Genomic DNA, 23543 nt, shown 5'->3' on the forward strand with positions numbered 1-23543 from the left:
GTACGGACAGACGGACGGACGGACTGGCAGACGGACTTGGCTAGATCGACTTGGCTATTGATGCTGATCAAGAATATATATACTTTATGGGGTCAAAGATGATTCCTTCTGCCTGTTAGATTCATTTGCACAAATACATTATACCCTCTTTACCTCTTTACCTCTTTACCCATTTTCAATGGGTTAAGGGTATAAACAGTCGTGGTCAGGATTCTCAGCAACTGATTTATAACTCTTATTAAAATAATCGAGCTGAAAACTACTATTATTCAAAGAAATCTATACTTAGGCATATCAATAAGCAACACAATTCCTTTTAAAGGGTATATAAGGGTATTTCATGCGCGACACACCCCACATTAATATACTCTCCTATTTAATACCTTGTAGAGGTTTAGTCATAATATGTTTAATGTACAGAAAGAGAACCCATAAAGTGTATATATGCTAGATCAGCATTAACAGCCGCGTTCATATAGCCATGTCCGTCTGACTGTTTCTATCGAAACTATTCTGTCTGCTGCAGGCAGTCGGAACCACTATATCATGCAGCTGCCATAGGATCGCTCGGTCGAAGAGTAGGTTTTAGTATGACAAAATATTCTGTTTTCCAAGAAATTTTCATCAAACACAGTACATACGAGCCTACGCCGTAAGGCATATGTCTACAAGGGTATTCAATTTTCGGCGTGCCGCAAATATCCTTACTTTCTTATTTTTGTTATTTTTATGGCCATGTCAAGTTCCGAGTAGTATTTGTTTTTAGCTACTTGGGTCCATTGGCCAAAATAAAAATAAAAAAAGTAAACGGTCGCATTCACCCCTGAGGCCCGTTTTGGAGTATTGTTACACAATTTTGTTGAAATTTATTTACAGAGTTTATGCCACACAGAATCAACATTGAAGTTGCCAACAATGGCAAACGGCAAGTGGCAAGTGGCATGTGGCAACAATGGCAACAAGCAGCAGCAGCGGCGGCAGCGGCAACAACAAAATCGAGAGCCAAAGCCAAGACCAATATCGGGCCAAAACACTGCGCCAAGTTATGCTTCTAAATTTCTATTCCCCGTGCATGGAAAGTTGCCTCGTGCCGCATGCCGCATGCCGCATGCTGTGCATGCTAAACAGCAGCTGCTCGAGGTCGCTGCTGGGTCAGAGTGGGCGCTAGGAGGGCGTGGCATAAAGCACAAACAAGATAATAAGTTCATAAGTATTATTTGCTACATAATCTTGCTGCCCCTGTCGCTGCCCCAAGCTCACCCGCTTGCCACTAAACCTAGTCAATTTTAAAATCCGCTGCAAAACTTGAAATCGTGTCAAAGTTTTTGCGCCGTTTTATTGGCACAGGATATTGGTAAAAGGACTTGCCAAGTTAATTGCACAGATTTTTGGCCCAAATAGGAATTGAGCCCAAAGCAAACACAAATAAGAATTGAGTTCCAAAGCTGGCTGGCTTATGGCAGAAAGCCACTCGTCCTTAACGCTGATTACATCTTCATAATTCATGCCGCAAACACATTATGTGCCGCTTCAACATAAGGTCAGAGTTCAGAGGCAGCCACCTATTTATTATGACGTCCAAACCAATTTGCTCTGAGGGCAGCTGCTCTCGCTTGGCTAATTAATCACGGTGCGTTAAGTAAACAGCAGCTGCCTGTTTAGTGCAACTGCTGCTAATAGCATTTCCGACTTGCACTGCAAGCGACTTGGCCTTCATTTAAGCCAACCCCAACCCTGCCCACGCCCTCGCCCACACCCACTATCCATACAACTGGGCTCACAAAACTTTGACTAAGTGCGATTTATGAGTGCAATGCGCAACGCGGTGGCAACTTGGCGAAATTTGTTTACAACTTGGGCGTTAATTGACATAACCAGAGACACAGCAGCAGCAGCAGCAGCAACATTTACTGCAGCATCTAGTGCAATAAAGCCCAGCCCCGCCAAGCACAACAGGGTCAAAGCCAAACCAAAGCTGGTTACACAATTGGCTACACAAAATGCTGGCAACATTTTTTGAGCTCAACCAAAAGTTAAAAGTTTTCAAATGTAATTCAACACCTTTCGCCCTCAGGGCTGTCGTTACGCTACTTTTTAAATACTTTTATAAGCCACGAAGCTCAATGAACTCCAAATAACTGCCAACAGCTTCCCAATTAGAGTGGAACGCGTGTTCAGGGTCTGTGAAGGTCACGACCCAATACGACGTTTTCGTGTTCAGCTATGCCAGCAAGGAACCAAATAGCCGATACCCTGCACCCAAAGCAAGCTGTCAGTATGGACATTCAAGTTTCGTTCTACACACACTCAAAAACTCACATGTCCACACGCCGAAGGCTGAAGAGGCTGGCCTTCGTCTTCCATTTGCCACACATTAAATATGGTAAATGCATTCTAGACTATCTTCGGCGTGTATAGTCCAATCTGAATGTTGTAGTATGGCATACAAAACTGTGTATATACCAAAGTGTAAAAGTGTAATATACTAATTGGAATAAAAAAGAAAAATTGGATAAAGGAACCTATCGAGCAAATTTTATACTCCCTCTGCGTTTTGGCTATTGGAGAACTGAAGGAGAATATATCAAGGAACTTTCCAACCTTTTTTTCGAGATTTTTGCACTCACAAACACGAACAGACAGGTGAACTTGGCTAGATGAACTCGGCACTGTGTCTTAATCAAGAACATACTACATGTTGCCGAAATGCGTTATTCTTCCAATTCTGTACAGTTTAAAGCTTCTGCTCATGGTAAATAATAAGGTTCTGAACTTCAACTTTTGTTGCCTTTGATTTATCAAATTTCTGTCCCCACGTGTGTTTTTATATTCTGTCGGTTCGTGTTCTCTCCGGTACCGAATTCCATCACTAGTCAAACTTGCATCGCTGCTCCCCACACAGCTGCCCGCAACTGGCCGCAGCACTTAATGAGAAGTTGCACAGGTCTGTTGCAGTTTTCACTCGCAATTAGTTGGCACGGCAGCAAAATTAACTGCAGCTGCACAAAATCCACACACGCGCAGCAAAAAAGTACGAAAAATGGCAATAAAAAAGGGAAGGGAGAGAAAAAAGTAAATCCTCAAAGCGTAGTAAATCAATGTCGCCTTAATCCTCACATAAGGTACTTTATCAATCAATGCAGAAAGGATTTCGTGTGAGTTTTCTTTTATGTCAACGCCCGGCTGGACGAGAACAGAGAGTCGGGGGTTGGTCTGCGATGACAAAGCACACACTCAAACAAACACACACATACGAACACAATACAAAAAGAACGCGGCGTAAAGTAATAAGCGGTAAAACAAAGTAAGACTAAATAATACAGTAAATCACAAGCTAATACCACACTTACACACACACACAGTCGCACACACACTCACTTGGCAGGCATTGAAGCAATCAAATTAAATCCCAATCGCACACTTAGACAGACATAGACGGCAACTTGGGTAATGGCAAAACGGCGATAAAGCGTTATGGTTCATTAGGCCCATCGAGTGCGACACGGAGCCGTTCCCGGAGCTGGTTGCACAAGAGCAACAACAACAATAACAACAGCACAAACAGGAACAGGAACAACAACAATCCCGTTGACAGTGACAATAGCTTTGAGCCGAGTTTACAATCGATGCGTATATATCATGCCTCATAAGTCCTGCCACACAGCTATCACCTACGCAGCTGGGTAGATTTTGGCTTAGGGGTTGCAACAGCGACAGCACTTAATGTCAATATCATTAAGTGTGCGCCCATATGGTGGGTTGACCCATCCCAAGCACCACCACTCGAGCCGGCTGCAATTGTCACCCAATTGCATGCTGTGACAGTTGGCAAATATTTGCTGCAAGAAATTGTTAAGCTAAACACGGGTTAAGAGGGTGTCGCGTGTTTTAGTTCACGACAGGCAACACATAAATAAATACCTTACGATAAATCTTGCAGTGACAAGACCTTGATCCTGCAACAGAGCACTCAACCAAGGCCAAACGCTAGGTTTCTTGAGTTTAAGCAGGTTTTTATTCGAATCATGATTTGTTGCATGTATTTACAAGTTTAGGTATAAAAGCCGAGCCCTTAAAAAAAAATTCACAGTTTCCAACCCGCAACTCCAAATTATTTTTCTATAAGAACCGAACCTAGAACCAAACCAGTTGCCCAAAAAAAAACAGCCCAATCCAAAGCATGTTGTTTCGTTATTTTAATTTATTTCTTACTGGATTCTCAATTTTTTTTATTTCAAAAATTGTTTGGTTCCTTACTTGCGGAAGACATTTATGTCCTTATATTTCCCAAAGCATATATCTATTTATAAATTTGTATTCATACATTAATATATCTATTAACCTAATTTATGTTTAGGTTCACCTTAAGATTCTTTTGTTCTTCGGGTGACTAATCAGATTCATGGCTTGGTCCGTAATCAAATTAAATTTGTAGTTCCGCGTCGGAACCAGTTGGGTTCGCATCAACCCTCTGACTGCTCCTTATTTGCCCGAAGATGTCTCATTAAACATGCAACGCGCCACGCTCTTCACTTCATTTGATATTGGAAAATGGACACCTGCGCGTCGTCTTAATGCAATGGAAATTTTTAGCAAAACTTTTATGAACGAGTTAAAGACAAGTTAAGAAAAACGCCAGGCAGACGCCCGGAAAAAAACTAATAATGAGCTTTCAATGTTAATAAGCCGAGGGTAAAACTTTAGCAGCGCTGACAACGCACCGAAAGGCGACAGCTGCAGTTGATCTAAAGCGGAGGAGAAGGTGGAGAAGCAGCAGCAGTCGAGGTGGGGTATACTCGGTTGGACGCCGACAAAAATAAGTAATTTCATTTTCGACGCTTTTGCCCACTCAAGAAGTAATTTAAAAACTTTGTTAGGCATTTTTAAAGTCATTTATGGTGACAAAAACGCACAAAAAAACAACAGCAGAAAAAATGAGACAGCAGAAAAAAAGTCGAAAATTTAGACGCCTCCGTTGATGAGCTACTGATGAGGCCGTCAGCCGAGGAGCGGGCGATTAGCGCGGGAGATTTCCGAACAGCACCCAAAAACTTTTCACTCGTCTTTTGTTTATCGCAACTTTTCCAACAAAGTGAGGCAGCCAAAAAGCCGAAATTCATAATTCAAAGACTGAACGACTAGTAGATACGTTGTTAATGGCACTGAGTTACCTGCAAAATACTGTTATTACAGAATAAGTTTGTTTTAAAAGCGCAGATAACTATTCCAGCCGCTGTTACAAGTTTTTTATACCCGCTTGGCTATTTAAAAGCTACAGGGTATCGAAAAAATACAGCATTTTAAGTTTTAGTCAAAAACATGACATTAGCATTAAGTTCTACATATATATTTAGTCTAGTGAAAGTTTGATAAGAGAAACTCAATAAGATGGTTGACGGTTCGAATCTCCGCCCAGCCATAGGTCTTAATATTAAGTAATGTATGTCAATTAGCCTGATAATTAACAAAAGTAACATACATATTTTGTCAGGAACTCGATAAGCAAGTTGATGGTTTGAATCCCCGCTTAGCCGTATTATTAAATACTAAAGTAAATAATCCTGATTATTAACAAAGTTTTAACTTATATTAAAAACATGACATCAAGTTCTTTATGAATTTTTGGTCTACTTAAAGTTTGGTTAAAAAAAAAGTAATAAGCAGGTTGATGATTCGAGTCCCCGCCTAGCCATACGTCTTAATATTATGTAATATGTTTATAATATGACAATAACCCTGATAATTAAGAAAATTAAAAATGTGAACCATAAAGTATTTTGTCACAAATTTTGTGAGGTGAAAGAAACCCAATAACCTTTGTGTACATAAGTACGATTATTTACACTATACAAGTCAGGATTTATTTACAAATCTTCGCATTTCGGGGAAACCCTACAAACAAATCTATCCATAAATATCAAAAGAATACCCAAATTATTGCTTGCTTTTTTATAGAGTTTCACGGAAATTGTACCGTGGAAAAAAAGAGCTTCTGAATATGAAATGAAGCAGCTGGACTGCCAGTGGAGGCCACACCCATCTCAGCGCACGTCGCCCAGTGTCTATGTGCGTGTCCATGTCCTTGGTCCATTGCCACTTTTGCGCCGAGGATAATAATAATAAAGTCGCCGCGCCTTAACAGCAGCAGCTGTGTGCGAGCACTTCTTTAGCTGGCGGCTTCTAGCTGCTGGGCCCCGCCCTCCTCGTTTACGCCCATTGTGCGACAGCTGGCGTTGAACTTAAATTAGCCTGTACACACAATCCGCTTTTCAGCCCAAAAGTTCTTATCAGCGAATTTATCTTTCATACGGCAATGCGAAACTTCCGAGTGGCGAGCTGCGAACGGCGACCGGCGAGTGGCAGGCAACGTGTGGCAAGTGTTAGCGGGCACGCAATACTTTGGCATTGGCAATTTATTGCAGCCACAAACAGGCGGCCGACTGGCTGAGTGGTTGAGCCAAGTGGTTTTGCTGCTGTCGCCGAAAATAAACATTTTATCATAAAGAGATTAAACGCCGATAAGCAGCGACTCCCCTTAGCAGCCAGTTTGTGCTTTGATTTACGTTTTGCTGCTGTTGCTGCTGCTGCTGCTGTTGCATGCCCCACAGTTGCCACATGCGTTAAAATTAATTTGCAGCATTTGTGTGTTCTACCTGCCAGGGGCACAAAGCGAGCTACCCGATCAAGGTGCTCCTATCCGGCCGTCTTGCAGTCTCCCTGGCTGCTTTCAGCTGCAAACTTCGGGGTTGTCCGCAAAATGGCCACATCCCAAGGGCCTCACTTTCGACCTCAGGTTGCAAAACAGAAGGTAATCTTTTTGCCTGCCCGATGGGGCAGCTTCCTAGCCAGCCAGCCAGCCAGCCCGCTAGCTAGCTATCCGGCAGCCGGGCAACTCTCAGTGTCAGTTAAATCCCGACGTTGCTTTACGACAAGCCATCTTCCGCACAGCTCATCTCCCGCCACTACCAGCTCATCTCGGCTCGCCCCACCTCGACAAATGTCTGAAAATAAAGCTGCAAAAATATTTTAACATCCTTTGGCACCATGCCGGCGTACGCCCCTTTCGCGCCCACACCCACACACCGCCCAATCCCTGCACCACAGATGCAGTGGGTCCCATTGGTAAGTGGGTCCGGCAGCCGCAGCTCGACCTGCACTAAACAAAGTCTTTTGTGTGAGAAATTTTCATATTTTATGTACGAGTTGAGAGCTGCCTGAAAAAAACAGGGAAAAGGGAAAACTACAACCGAATCTAGAATAAAACATGCAGTCGACTAGGAAATATCCTGTATCTGTTCTACACAATATGCATTTGGAATCCTTATCCTGACCTGGAAGATTTCTTTTCTGTTAAAAGTGAGACGCGTCTTAAGAAATTTGATTTGCAACTAAAGAAAAATTGGGGTCTCTGCCAGCGAGAAGTCGCTGGTTCAAGTCAAAAATATATATACTTAATAAGATCGGACTGGGTTTCTCCGCCTCCTTCATACGATTGCACACACGTATTACACCCTGTTTATTCATATTCAATGGGTATAGAGCATACAAAATTTTCCACAAAACTGTTGCAGTCGTTTCTTGTTTCTCGTTATTGTTGTTGTTGCTGTTGTTGTTGCATTTCAATTTCGGCTGGCTAGTCGACGCACACTGAAGAGCTGACAAATCCAATGCTAATACGCTGCAAATGAAAATTACGATGCCTTTGGCCCGGCATTAAGAGTCGTTTCAGTTACTTAGTTAGGGCCGCATTGAAGCCAAAAGCTACGGCTCGTAATGAAATGGCAGCTTTTGAAGCGGCCAAACAAAATGAAAGTGCCTCGACGCACAAAAATTCTAATGAAGTGCCTGCAGTCTATCTGTCTATCTGCCTGTTTGTCTGTCAGTCCGCCAGACGACCAAATGGGTCTGAGAGTCACTTTATTTTATTAGCAGCTTGTTTATGTAGCTTCTGTACACAAAAATAAATATGGTTTTGGTTCTTTTGCAACTGCTGATGACTTCAAATGCAATTAGCCCAGTTAACAGTCAGAGCGTTGCCTTAGCCCAGAGCATGTTAATCGGGCTAACACAATTTTCCCATTTGTGGCCTTAAATTATGCAATCAACAGCGCATTGAACTAAACCAAACTCATTTTACTGAATGATAAAAGTCAAACAAAAAAAACCGCTCCGCTTTAGTAATTAAATAGAAACACACTAGAGAAAATAAGGAAAACAAACGATTAGCTAGATTCAATATGATCAAGAGCTAGGATTGATGAAGCGAAGAGCTTTAATGCTTTTTGAAGAAGGTGTCAAAAGTACTGGAAGAAATTGCAATCTCTTTATTGAATAGAAAGAAACTTCTGAATCTGTAATAAATATCCTTTATCGTATAAGAGGTGTCTACTTCAATGCGTTGCACGTTTAATGACAACATTTGGGTACTCTCTGCATAGTCTGGGATAATATGTTATGAGTTTCCAAGTTCAACATATGGCCCACAAAATCTCTATCCTAATACAAAATCAAAGAAATGACCGCAGTTGTAGGCTACTGACCACAAGCAAATCCCGTTTGACCACCGAATCACAGATCCCATTAACAGAAATCCCCCAACGTTTTGGCGATGTGTTAAATGTAAGCACTGAAAAGTCGATACATTTGATAGAGATTTTAATCGATAAATTTCCGCTTTGAATGCCCATTAAATGTTCTATGAGAACATTGGAAAAACAAAAACATTGAAAAAACATTGGAACAAAAGGAATTGAAGTGTCCATCAATCTAATCAACGAACATGATAGACGTGGCTTGTCATTAAAGCCGAAAGGATTTTTCAGTGACATGGAGGCAGAAGTGGCACGCGGGACGAGCAACTTGAGTGGGCACATCAAAGCTGTGGTCAGTGCCAAGTACCAAAAAGGACTACTTAGCAAGGGTCTCTGGCGTTGCCAGGCAGCCGCAAAGCAGCTTTCACCAAGCTGCAAATAACGCATGAGTTTTCTTCTCTGCACTTAATTTTGTTGTCCTGTTCCGAGACCTTCTCCCAAATGCAAAGAGGTAGAGGTAGTAACAGAGACCAAAAGAGAGAGAGACGGAGCGAGAGAGGGCTAAGCCAAGAGACATGAGCTAGAGCATTGTCTGGTGCCAAGTGCGGCAATAAACTTGAATTGCTGGCAGAATTCAGGAACCAGGCATCAAAACGGATGAGAGAAGCGACTAATGTCAAGTCCTTATATTCATGGCAATAAAAATTTTACTCCTTACAGCGTGTCAAATTGCAGAAGCCCATCCACCCCCGCCACACTCCTTTAGTAGATTTGTGTGTGGCTTTATTTTATGCTCATCTTTTAATTGTCAATAAAATAATCATTTGCAAACATTTTGCCACATGCAACCGCAGCACGTGCCAAAAAAACACACACACACTCATACAAGACTATAGTATGTAAAGCGGCAAATTTTTATCAATAAGCGGCGACAGAGGCTGTGGGCGTGGCAGCGAGCATGAGTTGCGTTGGCAATCTAGAAGTTGCCGCTGGGTGGCTGAAGAGCTGAGGCTGGAGGGCCGCTCTTCAAGTTATTGACGAGATAAAGTTGAAGATTTTTGTGTGCAGTTTTCTGAAGTGGCAGACGGCAGCCCATAATGATTGAAGTCCTAGAAATCTGCCAGCGGGAGTAGTAGGTGGCGGTAGGAGGGAGCAGTTAGTAGTAGCAGTTCGTGGCAGGAGAGCCCGGAGATGATGACGTTGAGTTGTTGACGCTGAGCTTGGCACTGGCAAGGATGTTGAGAGAGTTTTGTTGGCAACGTAGCAGGCAAACCGCAGGATACCAGGAGCTTAAGATTTTCCTATAGCCATTGTTGTTATGCGCCCGCGTGTGTGCCTGTGTGTGTGTTGCCAGGTCTAGTTTATTTGCTCAAATGCTGCTCGTTTACTCATGACACCAACAACCGGCAGCAGCAGCAGCAGCAAAAAAAAGGTAAGTGTCGGGAGTGCGCAACTAGGAGATACCTTGAACCCACTACCGAGCAGCCTTTACATATATTCCAGCTGACTTCTAAATACACACACAAAAACACACATACACTCTCGCTACTTGATTAAAGTCCGATCTTTCTCAAATGTTCAGGGCAAATGACTAGGACACTAAGATCGACGCGATTACACAAACGGGCATAGTTAGTACGACTCGGCTGGGTGACAGGATGAATGCTGATCAAGAATTTGTTAGTGTCAGGCCGGAGACGCTTCCTTCCGCCTGATACATATATATCCACAAAAACGTGATACCCTTCTTAACGATTTTCAATGAGTTCAGGGTATAAAAAGCAAGAGAAAAGCAATAAAAAGCCATGCGAAGCGGAAAAAAGAAAACATTGTGGCCAAACAACAATGCCAACAGCGTAACGCACACTTCACACACATGCCCACGCATACACACGCAATCATACACTCGCACACACACACGCACATACAACTCATCGATTTTCACTTGAACACGAGACGCCGCCGAGCAATTCTCTGGAGTCGTACAAACAAATGCGCGTAAATTTTGCTTAGCGCAAGTGCAAATACTTGACACAGCCGCACCTACAACAAGTGCCTGCAATGCTGCACACAGTGAGCGACTTAATTATACCCTGTAGGCATTTACCCTATAGGTAAAGAGTTAGAAAGTCGTATAAGCGCGTAGTATAATATAAGAAGTATTAAATTGAATGGCTATCGGTTGTTATGCATGAATACACATGACAATAACGATTAGCATTGGGATAAACAGGTAAATACATGCTATATACGAATCAGAAGTTAGATTAAACCAAAAGATACCCTGTTAAGACTGCTAAAACAACTTAAAGACATATAAGTTCGCACATACTCAAAGTACTTCGAGAAACTGGCTGTTTAGTGCAAGTTCCTTTTATGTAAATACACTCATATCTCAGAAGCAACCTTACAGATACCCTGTAAGTCCTTGTTAAATATCGTCTAGAAAAACAAGTTTCGTGGGCTTGCAGTGCCTAAAATTACAGAATTGTTTTTTTTTAAGTAAAAAAATCATACAAATTTAACCTTTTAATCAGATTCAGAAAATCAGTTTCTAATCAATATATACCGTAAATTATTTAAAATTTAAGCTTATTGATGCATTATTATTCTGTAAACACACTTAACGTATATACATAAATACTTCATAGATTCACACTCAATAATTCTATGAATGCGATAAAAATGCTTCGAAAGTCTTAAGGGGCTCACACCCCATTAACTATATATACACTGCAAATACCCTGTATATGAAAGAGTGTGCCAACTCTTGAACTCCCCCATGCGTTCGGAAGGCTTTTTGCATTTACATTTGTTGGCATTTTAGTCACATGTCAATATCCTTGAGGTTTTTTTGAGGGCGTAACTTTAACGGTTGACTTGGCTTATCTCAGTCCTTGCTCAAACACGCCTTCCTCAAAAGTTTTCGGTTTATCATTTTTATTTTAAATGTATTTTGTTTTTTATTTTTGTTGTGTTCTTTTTTTGTTGATTTATTTGCATGTGCTGGCAAAGCAGTTAATAAATTTCAGTTCCATTGAACTCTTATCTGGGACAGCTAGCTAAAGTTTACGAAAATCGAAAGTTTTGTCAAAGTTTTACCAGGTAGCTCGCAGGTAAACCTATGTCAACTTGATTAGTTGGGGTTTAGACAGCCTCAGAAGCTCAGGGAATGCACAGATAAACCAGCGCGTGCGATTTGTGACACAAATATTTAAATGAAATACACTCGGTTCGCTCTATCAGCTGGTATTCATAAAGCGATTTGCACTTCATCAGCAGACCAAATGATGAGCTTCATGTTGGATGGCGCCTGGTGTTGGGGTGGAGTCTAAGACTACTGGGAGTTGCAGCCGCAAATGCAAATATTCGGAGAAACTGCAAAAATTTGGAAAAGTTGTCTTTGAAAGTGCTGAAAATTGAATACCCTAGCATATATGCAACATATGTATATTTGTACTTGGAAGTATTGTTTTACTACACGCCGACTGTTCCTATAGTTTTGATTGAGCATGTGACGCTATAAAATTTCTAAGTGCCAAGCTTGGCAGAAAAACCTTAAAAAACCGAAGAGCTTATCATATAAGAACCATATTTCTTTGGCATTGTGAAGCTCCTTAATCCTAAGTTTGGCTTAGATATCTCGAAATTATTTAGGAACAGACCGTTTCAGCTATATGATGAAATGCTTAAAAGCAAATAATATTTTGTAGTTAAAAGGTGAAGCTCATATTTACTGATTTTTGTTAAAAACAAATATCCTGAAAGACAAAAATGTATTTCCTGACTGACGTTTAGAGCTACATGAAACATTAGTCGGATATATTAAAGCCTTGTGAAGCTCGGAATTGCTAAATTTGGTTCAGATACCTTAAAGAACAAAAAAAAATATAATAAATAATGTAGCGAGCGACCTTGCTTAAATTTTAAATATATGTGGGAAGTATATAATATAAGTGGGAAGTTTATATATAAATATTGCTGGGTTAGTTTATATATATGTAATACAAAAATATTTCTCAACCTATAACTTTACTTTTTACTGACTGTTGCAATTGAAAGTCTTTTATATAAGATTTTATATCTGGCGAACATGCTGCATCAAGAAGACAGAGCTTTACATAGTTCTTCGAATTTGTTTTAAGACTGGGAGACTAACATAAGAAGCTTTTGATAAAGACCACCATTATATATAATATTGGACCCATGCGTAACAGAGAGGTGCAAAAAATGTAAGTATGCGATGCAAGGGTATTCACAAAATAAAAATAATTAAACCCCACTAAAAACCAAACCAAATTCAACTCAACTCAACTAACTACAAGCCGAAATAATTGTTACCGACACTGAAACAACTTCTGTTGCAACTGTTGCTGTTGTTGCTGTTGCTGCTGGTGCTGGTGCTGCTGCTGCTGCTGGCTGATAGCACAGACAAACGTCCCGCAGCAATTGAAACAACTGCACGAGAAGCGGCAAGTCGGATTTGGTTAGAAACGGATGCAGTTCGAATGGCGGATAGCTGCTAGCTGTTGGGTGGGTGGTGGAATTGCTGATGAGTGCAGCTGGGTGCTGCTGGGTCCTGCTGGGTGGCGCTGGATGGTTGGCTGTGCAAACTTGGCAACACAAAGTAAAGTTATTTGCGGTTCATTATTCACTTTTGGATTTTATTTCCTTGCGGTGCTGCTGCCACGACTGAGAGAGACAGCGCGCACAGCCATCACACGATCGAAGCCAACTGATGGACAGCAGATTGAGGAACCGTTTTCGGGCCATGTCGAAGCACGTCGACTTCAGTTAACTTGGCCAAAGCAGAACTGCATGCAAAATGACTTGGCAGCAGCGAAATCGAAGGAACCACGGGCATTTAGAGGGGAGTGGGGGTCTGCATAGCGACATTTAAATAGAAAATTTTGCTGGAGAGTAAAAGCGTAGTCAGTCGTGGAAAATTTTTGCTCTTTGCTTATTCATCTTGCAAGTTGGGGAAAAATAAATTAATAATGCGTTCTTTGCCACTGACAGCAGCTGCAACCGCAAGGGATAGAGAAAGAGAGCGAGGGAGCGAGAGAGAGAGAGAGGGAGAGAGAAAGATAGAGACAGAGAGGATAGCAAAAACGGACTCGAATATTCCATGCGCAGCTTGACACCCCTTGTTCTAAAATTTAATTGCATCTTTTTCAGCAATTCTAGCACAAAATGAAAATGCATGCAAAACGCTCGCAGAGGGTCTTAAAAACGACCGCTCCTCGCACCCGTCCATTCAATTCGCACCGTCTTCCATGTCAGCCCTACTGCTCGCCCAGGCTGGCAGCAGTTTAAGCTTTCAGTTAAGTTCAGTCAAGATATGAATACTAATAGCCACTGGAATGTTTGAGTAGCCAAAAGGACATTGCACTGTCTGTGCAGCCGGGCAACAGCTCCCAAGACGATCCTTCGTTTGGTGCTCTGGGTTTCGTTCTCAGTCCTCGTCCTTTGGCTCGTTTTAAGGGCAGCTGCAATGTCATTACTCTTATTTGATACCGTGGACATTCGCATAAATGTCAGATTGAGTTTTGTGCGGTGCCAAAGTTGAGTCCTTGAAATGCATTTGAATGCAAAACTCAACGACCAGCCAGATCCCCCGCCAACCTTACTTCAACCACTCCATCGCCACCGCAACACGAAACAAAAACGTTGCAAAGAAAAGCAATTAGCGAAATTAATTGCTTAAGTTTCGCTTTTGAAATATTTATCTGCCCAAGTGAGATTAATTCAACAAGGATATTGCCAAGGATATTCAGTGCCCAGCACAATTTGTAGAACTGCCAATTGAATGGCTTAGCGGTTGCCCATCTCAAGCTCAACTTTATGCCGATTGACTTGAGAACTGGGATACCTCAGATGGAAGTGAGAAGATGCTTTTTTCGAGGAAACTAAAAACACGCACGCCACACTCAACATCAAAAATAAAGGCATGTAATATCATAGTGCATGGCAAGTAATAACAATTATTATTAAATGTTAATTTAAGATTTTTAAAAATATTTATTAGGATTATAAAGATTTGTTATAATTTACAACATGTTTAAGCTTCGAAAGTGTGACCAGGTGTTATAGATCTTGTGCTTGCATATAATTAGATGTGTTGGCACCAATCTTGATATGTAGGCACTCCTATGGTAAATATATATATATATATCAAATATTTCACTATTTGGCTACCCGCATGCTAAAATCGAATCGCAAAGTGCTATTTTCATTGGAAAAGCCTTGCACTTGGGCATACACACTCTTTTGTATGCCATGGGCACTAAAAAATGTCAAAAAGATCTGACTATAGGCACCGAAGGTAGACACAAATGCAAGCCACGACACGCACTCAGCTTTAAGCTGTGAGCTGGCATTTCGAGTAAGTTGACACATGCTCGCTGATCATATATGTTGTTTTTGAATGCTGGATAGCTTAAGGTAGCGGTCTTCGACTTACCGCTTTCCCAGTGCTGTGTTAGCAGCAGCACGACGATGATAACAATGGGCAGTGTGCGGCGCAGGATCTCGGTTAGATGTGTCCTGCTGCGGATTTGTCTTCGCTTGTCCTTGCATTGGCTAATTGTTGCCATTGGCCGGTGTGCCGCCATTTTACAGCTGGCTTGAGTAAACTTAGTTGTTGTTGTCGTCGCGGTTGTTGTTGTGGTTGTTGTTGTTGCAGTTGTTCTAACTGCTGTTCTTGTGGTTGTGCTCTTGCGGCTGTTGCACTCAATTGGATTTGAAGGAGTTTCGTGTGTAAGCTTTCGTATTCAGGTGCATTGAATTAATTATATCATTGTTGTTCTTGTTGTTGTTGTGTTTGTTACAGACGCCTGCAGATTGTTGCAAAAGTTGCAGCAGCACCAGCAGCAGCAACACTTACTGAATTTTAATTATTCAAAATAGGTTTTTAGCACAGGGCGACACCAAACAGTCGACACTCGGGGCAGGACTCGTTCGCAGGACAACTCCTTGTTGCAATCGCAGCCTCGGCCTTGGTCTCCGTTTTGGTTTCGGTCTCTATTTTAATTGCTTGTTCTGCTGCAATGCATTTTCCTGGGGCGTTTCAAATTTATAGCTGCAAAATAGAAGCAAAAACAATATATGCGTTAGTTTTTCCACATAACCACAATGTCCACTGCCGTGTGCCTTGAGTATGTGTGTGAGTGTGTGTATTTGTGAGTTGTGTAATGCTGCTAAACCGTTGTGCCCAAATACATAATTCCTATGCAAATAAGCGTAGAGCAAACCCTAAAATTTATGTGCGCGCTGCGTTTTGCATATCTGCAGCGGCGTTTGGCGAGGGGCTCTGCAGCTTATACTATTTTCTATATTTTTTTGTTTTTTATTTTGTTGCTTTTTTGTATTACGAATAAAACTCAAGTAAAGCGTAAAAAAATCGAAACGATGCCGGGCCAAAAAAACACAACACACGCTGCCAAATTAACAGAAAATGTTTGGGAACACAAATTTTTTGGTGTGTCACCAAAGCATAGACCCAGCCTGTCTCTCTCTACCCACTCTCCCCCCTCTCACTCACTCTCTCTCTCTCTCTCTCTCTCTCTCTTACGCTCTAACTATCTCTCTCTGTTTGTGCAGTCAACGGCAAGCCAACTGAAATAATCCTGAAAAATATTGTTGGCTTTGATTTGGCGCGGCTTTTCGCTCGGATTTGCTCTGCATTTTCTTGTTTTTTTTTTCATTCTCTATTTTTTTTTTTCTGCCTGCCTCTACATTTAATATGACATGGCAGTTCTGCATGCATGACACACACAAAAAAATAAACTAACTGCGCATCATTTGCTAGCCAGCAGGCGCCCGGCCACACCCACTTTTCATATGCTAGCCCCTCGTCCATCCATAAACAATTCTATTAAAATTAATGTTGCATATTTTTAAAGGTCTACGCATGGCAAAGAAACTTAAATGCTTTACAAATTGATTCGAATTTGTTAGATGTTGCACAAGAAGCGGCACAGGCACGACTGGCAGATACCCTGCATGGTATATCGTCACATTAATCTCGAAATTGTTGAAGCTGTCTTTGGAAGTAAAGCTTAAGGCGACAACAAAAAAAAAGGAACTAAAACTCAAAGAAAAGACAAACGAAGCAACAAATTGGGACGCAAGTAAACAAAAAAAAAAAAAACAATGATAAAGACAAGTTAGGGACGAAAAAAATGAGAGGCAGAAAAAACAGCAAAAGAAAAAAAACAAGAAAATACCCAGCAAATATGATTGATTTTATGTGTTTGAGCTCTGCAGCAGGAATCGAGTGTGTGCTGAGCAGCTGAGCAGTCCATGCCAATGACAAGGACCGGCCCAAAGGATATGGACGGAAATATGCAAGAATACACACGGATATTACTTATGTACACATATTCACATAAGCCCATGCAGAGTATTTTTATGTGCAAGGAAAATGAGCGAAGAGCAAAGAGCCTTACAATATGGGAGGCAACCCAAAGGGAAAATCGGAAACCAAACCACAACAACAAGAGAAACCGCACACACGCACGCACACACACAACGCACATGCGTATGAGAAAATTTGTGTATTTGCCATAAAATAATTTATCAATTGGAAAATTTTTTAGACAGCATTCGGTGCTTAGGAGGAGCCACAAAGAAAATGCTGCACGAGGCGAAGAAAAATGCCCAAGCACTTTATATAAGCGCATGTGCGTGTGAGTGTGTGTGTTTATTTGAGGGTAAAATTATGACAGGAGGAAATAAAAAAGCATAAATTTATTACTGGGCAAACGATGACTACTAAAACTTGGCCACAGGCCCGCTGGGAGTACGGCGCGAGCTGCAAGCGAGCATCATAAATAATCGAAGGGGCGACAATATTGAACGCCAGGACAATGAACAAGAACGCTAGGATCCGGCAGCGTTGAGTGCAGCGACGTTTTTTTCCAAACAGCATAAATAAACATAAATACAATTCGATTGCCACAGAGACAAAGAGCGAGAGAGAGAAACAAAGAGAACGAGAGACAGATCTGAGATAGAGAAAAACAGCGGGAGCGGGTTACGGCACACGCAATACCCCAGCGACACGAGACGGCAGTGAAAATAATTGTACCAGTACATACAACAATTTGCCATAACAAGGATATCAAATTTGCGCACAGGCAGCAGGCGGCAGCCAGCGCTGGCAAAATAAAAAGGATAACGAGGCACAATAAAAGAAATGAAATCGTAACCCAAACTGTTACTAATTGGACAAAGCAGCCAAACAAAACCATAAAAATAAATGGAGAAGCACAAAAAAATGGAAACCAAGAGAGCCGACAACACCAACAAATAGGGTGTGTGTGTGTGTGTGTGTGACCCAGGGCATTCGTGGCCCGCTAGTCAAATTTTGCCACAATCCCCACAAACCCACACAAAAAGGCAGTTCAAAATGCATAGTCGCAGTTGCTTAACTAGTATATACCCTGTAATTAAATAAGCACCCACAACTGAAGTAAAGAAACCCGAATTGAAACTTATTTAACCAGACTTCGGCTTATGAGAACAATCTTTAGCATTCTAGCTCTTAAAACAGCTTTCGGATTGTAAACAGATTTATAGACCGATATAAAAGAATAAGTATTTTAAATATGATAAATATTTATATATAATAAAATTTGACTCAAATCTCAAGTAATTCACACAATTTTAGGATAATATAATTGATCAATATTCTTCAATATCAGGTTTACAGGGCTACATATCCCAAATGTGACTTTATTTGAATTAGTATTTGGCATACAGGAACTCACACACCAATCTTCCTTTCTCTACCTCCTAAGATCTCAGAGATCATCGAATTTAAATAGATGGGATATCCTAAACACTGGCCATTAATAATGTGTGCTAAAATAATTGCAGCATTGCTTCAGTTGAGAAATGTATGCTTCAAATTAACTACTATCCGTTCCATTGTATATAACACATATTTTCACAACATGATAATACACTTTCTCAACATTTCTATGCATATAGGGTATAGCGACCAACGAAAAAAAAAATGGAACGCCAAAAAATTGGCTTAGTTAAGTCTAATTTTGCAGGGAGACAAAGTGCTTAAAAAATAATTACGCGCTGGCAATCAAGAAGGCGTCGTTATCGTTGTCGCTACAGGAAACCGGATACGGATGTGCATGTGCGCGATGTCAGCATCCGGCAGACATGAAAATGGGCGTGGAAGGTGGGCGCTGGGCGTTGAGACATGGATATGGCTGCAACTGTTGCCCAACTGACCGCAGTGTGGGGCCAAATTGAATTTGGTTGCTGGAGGACAAACGCCTTGCCACAAATTCGCCAACTTACAAGTAATTAGGCAGCAGCACCCGCAACACCCACACTCTATAGCTAAGGACACAAAGGACATGCACGCGTTGTCAGTCGCTTGGCGTCGTTTGCCTTTTGGTTGATTGTCAGTGCGACTGTTGGCTAATTGCAGCAGCAGCAGCAGCAATAGCAGAAGCAGGAGTTGATGCAGCATCAACTGCGGACCACGGTCCGTTTTGGAGACGGTTTCTCGTTTCTGTCTCGTTTTCTTTTACGTGTTTGAGTTGCACTTCAGCCCTGGTAATTACCAATTCCAGGCGCCAATTTGGCTCTTGCTGCTGGCCAGCCAAAAATTTAATTAGTTTGACAAGCAAATGTCAACTGTGTGTGCGCGTGTGTGTATGTGAGTGTGTGTGTGTGTATGGTGTTTGTATAGCACACACACACAAGAAGAAAAAAACATCAATGGAAAAAAGAAAATTCGGGCTGGCCGCAGGCGTCAGGCAATTATGAGCAATCGCAGCTAACCCTTTGACCCTTTGTAATCTCTTTAACGACGCCAACAGCCAAATGAAGAAGAAGCAGCAACAGGAGCACATGCAGTCAGCCGGCCAGCCATTTAGTCAGTCCGTCAGCGAGTGAGTCGGGCAATTTTAATTTACTTTACAAGTGTTCGTCAATTAATTTAATTTAAGCCCTTTCCGAGCGGGCTTACTTTGACACTTTGACAACAGCGAACTTAACAGAACTTATTAAATCCCAGCAGAGGGCATTCAATATTTCTGTTAAAAGCAGCAGAGCAAAGAAGACGACATCACAGCGACCACAAAGTGAATATATTTGTGATCAGTATGTACAGAGAGGTTGATGTAGCCAAGATTGTCTGTTGCTCGACAAACTTTCTCTGAGCTGGACAGATTGGACCACTATATCATGTCGGAGCTAGACGTCTGTACCTACCATAGAGCCGATCGGTTAAATATTAAGTTATTGCCTGAAACACTTTTTATACCCTTGTAGAGAGAATTCTAATTTTGTCATGACATGTGTAAAGCATAGAAGGTGACATCTCCGATCCCATAAACTAAACATATTCTAGATCAGCATCAACAGCCGTTTTTCTGTTTCTATGCGAACTAGTGTCTCAGTTTGCATACATATTCCGGATCCGGCTTGATTGGACCATTATATCATATAGCTCCCATAGAAATGATCGGTTGAAAAGTAGGTTCTTATATTGGAGCTATATGATATACTGGTTTTATATATATATATATACCTGCCTTTTTTTAAAATTTTCTAAAGAATAAACAAAATGATTGTGCATAAATTAAATTTGATAACTTCCCATCCACAACTGTGCAGTGCTAGCTGTACTCTTCAACAAGAAAATCTGGTTTAATGTTCCGCAGTAAATTGGTCGTCCGATTTGAGACCAACTTGACTTAATATCAACTCAAAGGTAACCGCTCCGACTTATTTTAATAATTAAAAGCTGCAATTTTGGGCTTATCAAGTGTTACAAATTAAAAGCTCTGCATATTGCACAGATCTCAAGCTGGTCCAATAAAAGTCTATATCTGGGTTTGAGTTGAATTATTCACCGTTTTTCTAGTTGCAGGCAAGTAGGCAACTGGCTGAGTGGATAAACGCTATGCACACATACGCACACACGTACACACACACATATAGAGCAGCCAGCTATAGTCAATTTGAAGGACACTCAATGGGGCAGCTGCCTCAGTCGTAGCAGCTGCAGCCGAAAGAGCTCTTCACAGTTTATAGCCTCAAGTGGCAGCTGGCAAGTGCAAGTGGAAAATTTCAGAGCAAGCAGTTTGTTTTCTATGCAAGCACGCGCGCACACACACACACACACACACACGCACGCATACATACTCACCGCTTCCACTGAGTACAATTGATTAAATCGACACTGACACTCATCGATTTACACCCACACACAGAGCTAACTTAATTGGCCTGCATCTTAGTTAATCAAAAATTGATTTAATCCAAGTGCTTGTCCTTGAATATGCACAATTAATTTTTGCAATAGACACATGGACAAAGGACGAATACGCTTTTGGGCATTTTTAATTTGATTAAATTGAAACAGCAGCTGCAGCAGCAGCAGCAGCAGCGACAGCAACAGCAGTGACAGCGGCGATAGCTAATTAAACTCGACAACTAACGGGAAGCCATTCAATGGACATGCCAAGCACTAATTAAGATTTTGTCAATTACTTATGGCAAGTGCCACGCCCTCGTTAAGAAGGCAGCGCCAAAAAGGACACTCGCTGACGCAGCGCAAAGTGCACGCCTTCAACGCTCACCTCACATTCGGCCGCCTGCCACCGCACACTAAGCGAAATAACTAGGAAGTTTCTACTCAACTCAGGTCAAAAGGTTCTCAATCTTAAAATAGCCAAAGTAAAATTTTGCTTTAAAGCTTATTGGTGGGCATTTCAGATACGACTGTAAATGATGTGCTATTATTTTATTATTTGCTAATAAATTCAAGCACCCGAATTTTCCCTATTTTTTTCATCAAATGTATCTTTTTTTGTTTGTCAGAATCTTTCATCTTCTGAACTTCACCAAGCGAAAAAAAATGCTAAGAACAGGACTTTTATTTAAAGATTTTATTCTACAATCACGATATTCGAAAGTGCAAGCCAAAAAGATTCTACTAAATCAAAAACAGTCTGTTCTTCAATTGAGAAAACTAAACGTTCTTTTTAAATTCATGTTAAAAGTATTATACCTAAGCCTTGGATGTCGATAAAGTACTTAATTTAAGACATTTTGCGCTTCCATTGATAAAGTAAATCAGTTCAAGCAAATTCTTTCACAAAGTATTATGTACTTAGCCCAAGCTTCGTTCATCCGATTTTTAAACAGTTTTAAAAAAGCGATCAACTTCGAAGATTCTCAATCTAAGAACAAATTGGTAGCATCAGCTATTACTTTTTAATCTCTTAACTCCTAAGCCTTGTGATCCGATAAAGTACTTAATTTAGAATTATTTGTACTTTCATTGAGAAACCCGAATTTTGCTTTCGGGTATGCAAATTTTCAAAGGAAATAAGTTGTATTCAAAGAAAACTTTTTGGTTCATTATGGAATATTCTTTTTTAGAATATTTGAAAACTGAGTGATCTTAAAATTGTAGTCCAAAAAAGTTTGCGTAATTTTAGTTCTTTTAAACATAGTTTTCTCTGTAAGTTTTCATGTTTTTTCCAAATTTAGAATTAAGCCAATAAAAATGTGGGCAGAAGAGGGATTTTTGGTCAACTAAAAGAGAGTCTTAGCAGAGCTTTCATTGTTTTTAACGACTTATTTCTCCGAGTGTATTCTGTTCAACTTTGTGTGTGTATGAGTGTCCGAGTATCTGTGTGTGCAATCATTAAAATTAATTTATTGGTTTCATTAACTTGGCTGGCAAGTCTTTAGCAGCTACGAGCACATTAGCCATTGAGGCTGTTGTTGTTGTCGTTGTTGCTGCTGCTGCTGTTGCCCTTGCCCTGAAGTAAGCTGCAATTTTTTTTATATGTCGATGCCAAATGACACCACGACGACATTTCTCAGCATTCTATGCGGCCAGCCGTTGGCCAAAATCCGTTGAAAGCATAAGCCAGGAAAAACACAACCGGGCAAAGGGAAAGCCAAAGCCAAAGCCAAAGCCATTGCGCTTGGCTGCCCAACAATGAAAACGTAATGTTGTCCCTGGTGGTGCTGGGCGCGGATGTGCGGGCAGGAGGAGAGGGATGACAACAAAGGAGTTGCTCTTAATGGGAATGGACTAGAAATAATCATCATTAGGCACGACCCCAGCAAAACTCTTCAGACCTCGAGTCCGTGGCTTAAGCAACAAGTTCTCAGAAATGCTCTCCTTCAGCACCTCAACTTATTTTTCTCTCTCTCTCTCTCTCTCTCTCTCTCTCTCTCTCTCTTTCCCTCCCACACCTTGTGCGTGCAATTATGTACAGTTAATTTTTACTTGGCTTTAAATTTCCAGCTACCGGCAAACTTTTTCTGTTCGGCCTGCCTCTCCCCCGCCTGTCAGAGAGTCGCCAAAGTTGTTGAGTTAAAACAAACTCTCAACGCTCAGAACTTATTTAATAAACTCAGAAAGGTGCACGTCAAATGGATGAAAACAAAAAAAATGCGAAAATTAAATAAAATACATATATGTAAAATTTTAGGTCTAAATTCAATCATTTTTGCAAAATGTTTACAGGCAAAAAAAAAAATTAATAAAACTTATCATTGAGACTGAAACAAAGTTTTCTTGAATAAAACGAAAACTTTTCTTTTATTTGCTTTTTTGGGTCTCTTAAAATATAAAATGTTGACAGAAAACTGGTAACAACATTTTGTTGAATTAAATAAATGCTATAATTTTTGCTTAAAACCTTTTGTGCTCCATAAGAAATATCCAACATTTCAAATATTTCTCATTGTCAATAAAACAATGAGCTTGATATATACTGTAAATTAATATACAATTTTAAATATTAAATTTATTATCCCTGTGGTAAATTGCCCCAAATTTAAATAAGATTTTTATACATAGGTTCTAGAATATTTGAATTTTTTAAGAATAGTAAACAGCACTTATTAAATTAAATAAAAAAATGCAATATTTGGCATTCAACTATTATTTAAACAACATTTTAGAATATACTGCTTAAAAATATTGAAGGCAGACTATTTTCGCTATATAAA

At 40.7% G+C, this 23543-nt stretch overlaps 1 protein-coding gene across 3 annotated transcripts in view; it reads right to left on the reverse strand.

The window, feature by feature from the left end:
* LOC135440216 (lachesin) overlaps positions 1-23543 on the reverse strand; it is a 182976-nt gene that overhangs the window by 73243 nt on the left and 86190 nt on the right. For all 3 annotated transcript variants that reach the window (XM_064699261.1, XM_064699262.1, XM_064699264.1), the window contains one exon: positions 14995-15612. In XM_064699261.1, coding sequence (XP_064555331.1) covers positions 14995-15145 — 151 coding nt within the window. In that variant the 5' untranslated portion in view covers positions 15146-15612. The remainder of the gene's footprint in view (positions 1-14994; positions 15613-23543) is intronic.

Source organism: Drosophila montana, unplaced genomic scaffold (assembly GCF_035044405.1).
Source record: "Drosophila montana isolate Dmon_TW-CO22-7 unplaced genomic scaffold, ASM3504440v1 contig_896_1, whole genome shotgun sequence".
Taxonomy (NCBI): domain Eukaryota; kingdom Metazoa; phylum Arthropoda; class Insecta; order Diptera; family Drosophilidae; genus Drosophila; species Drosophila montana.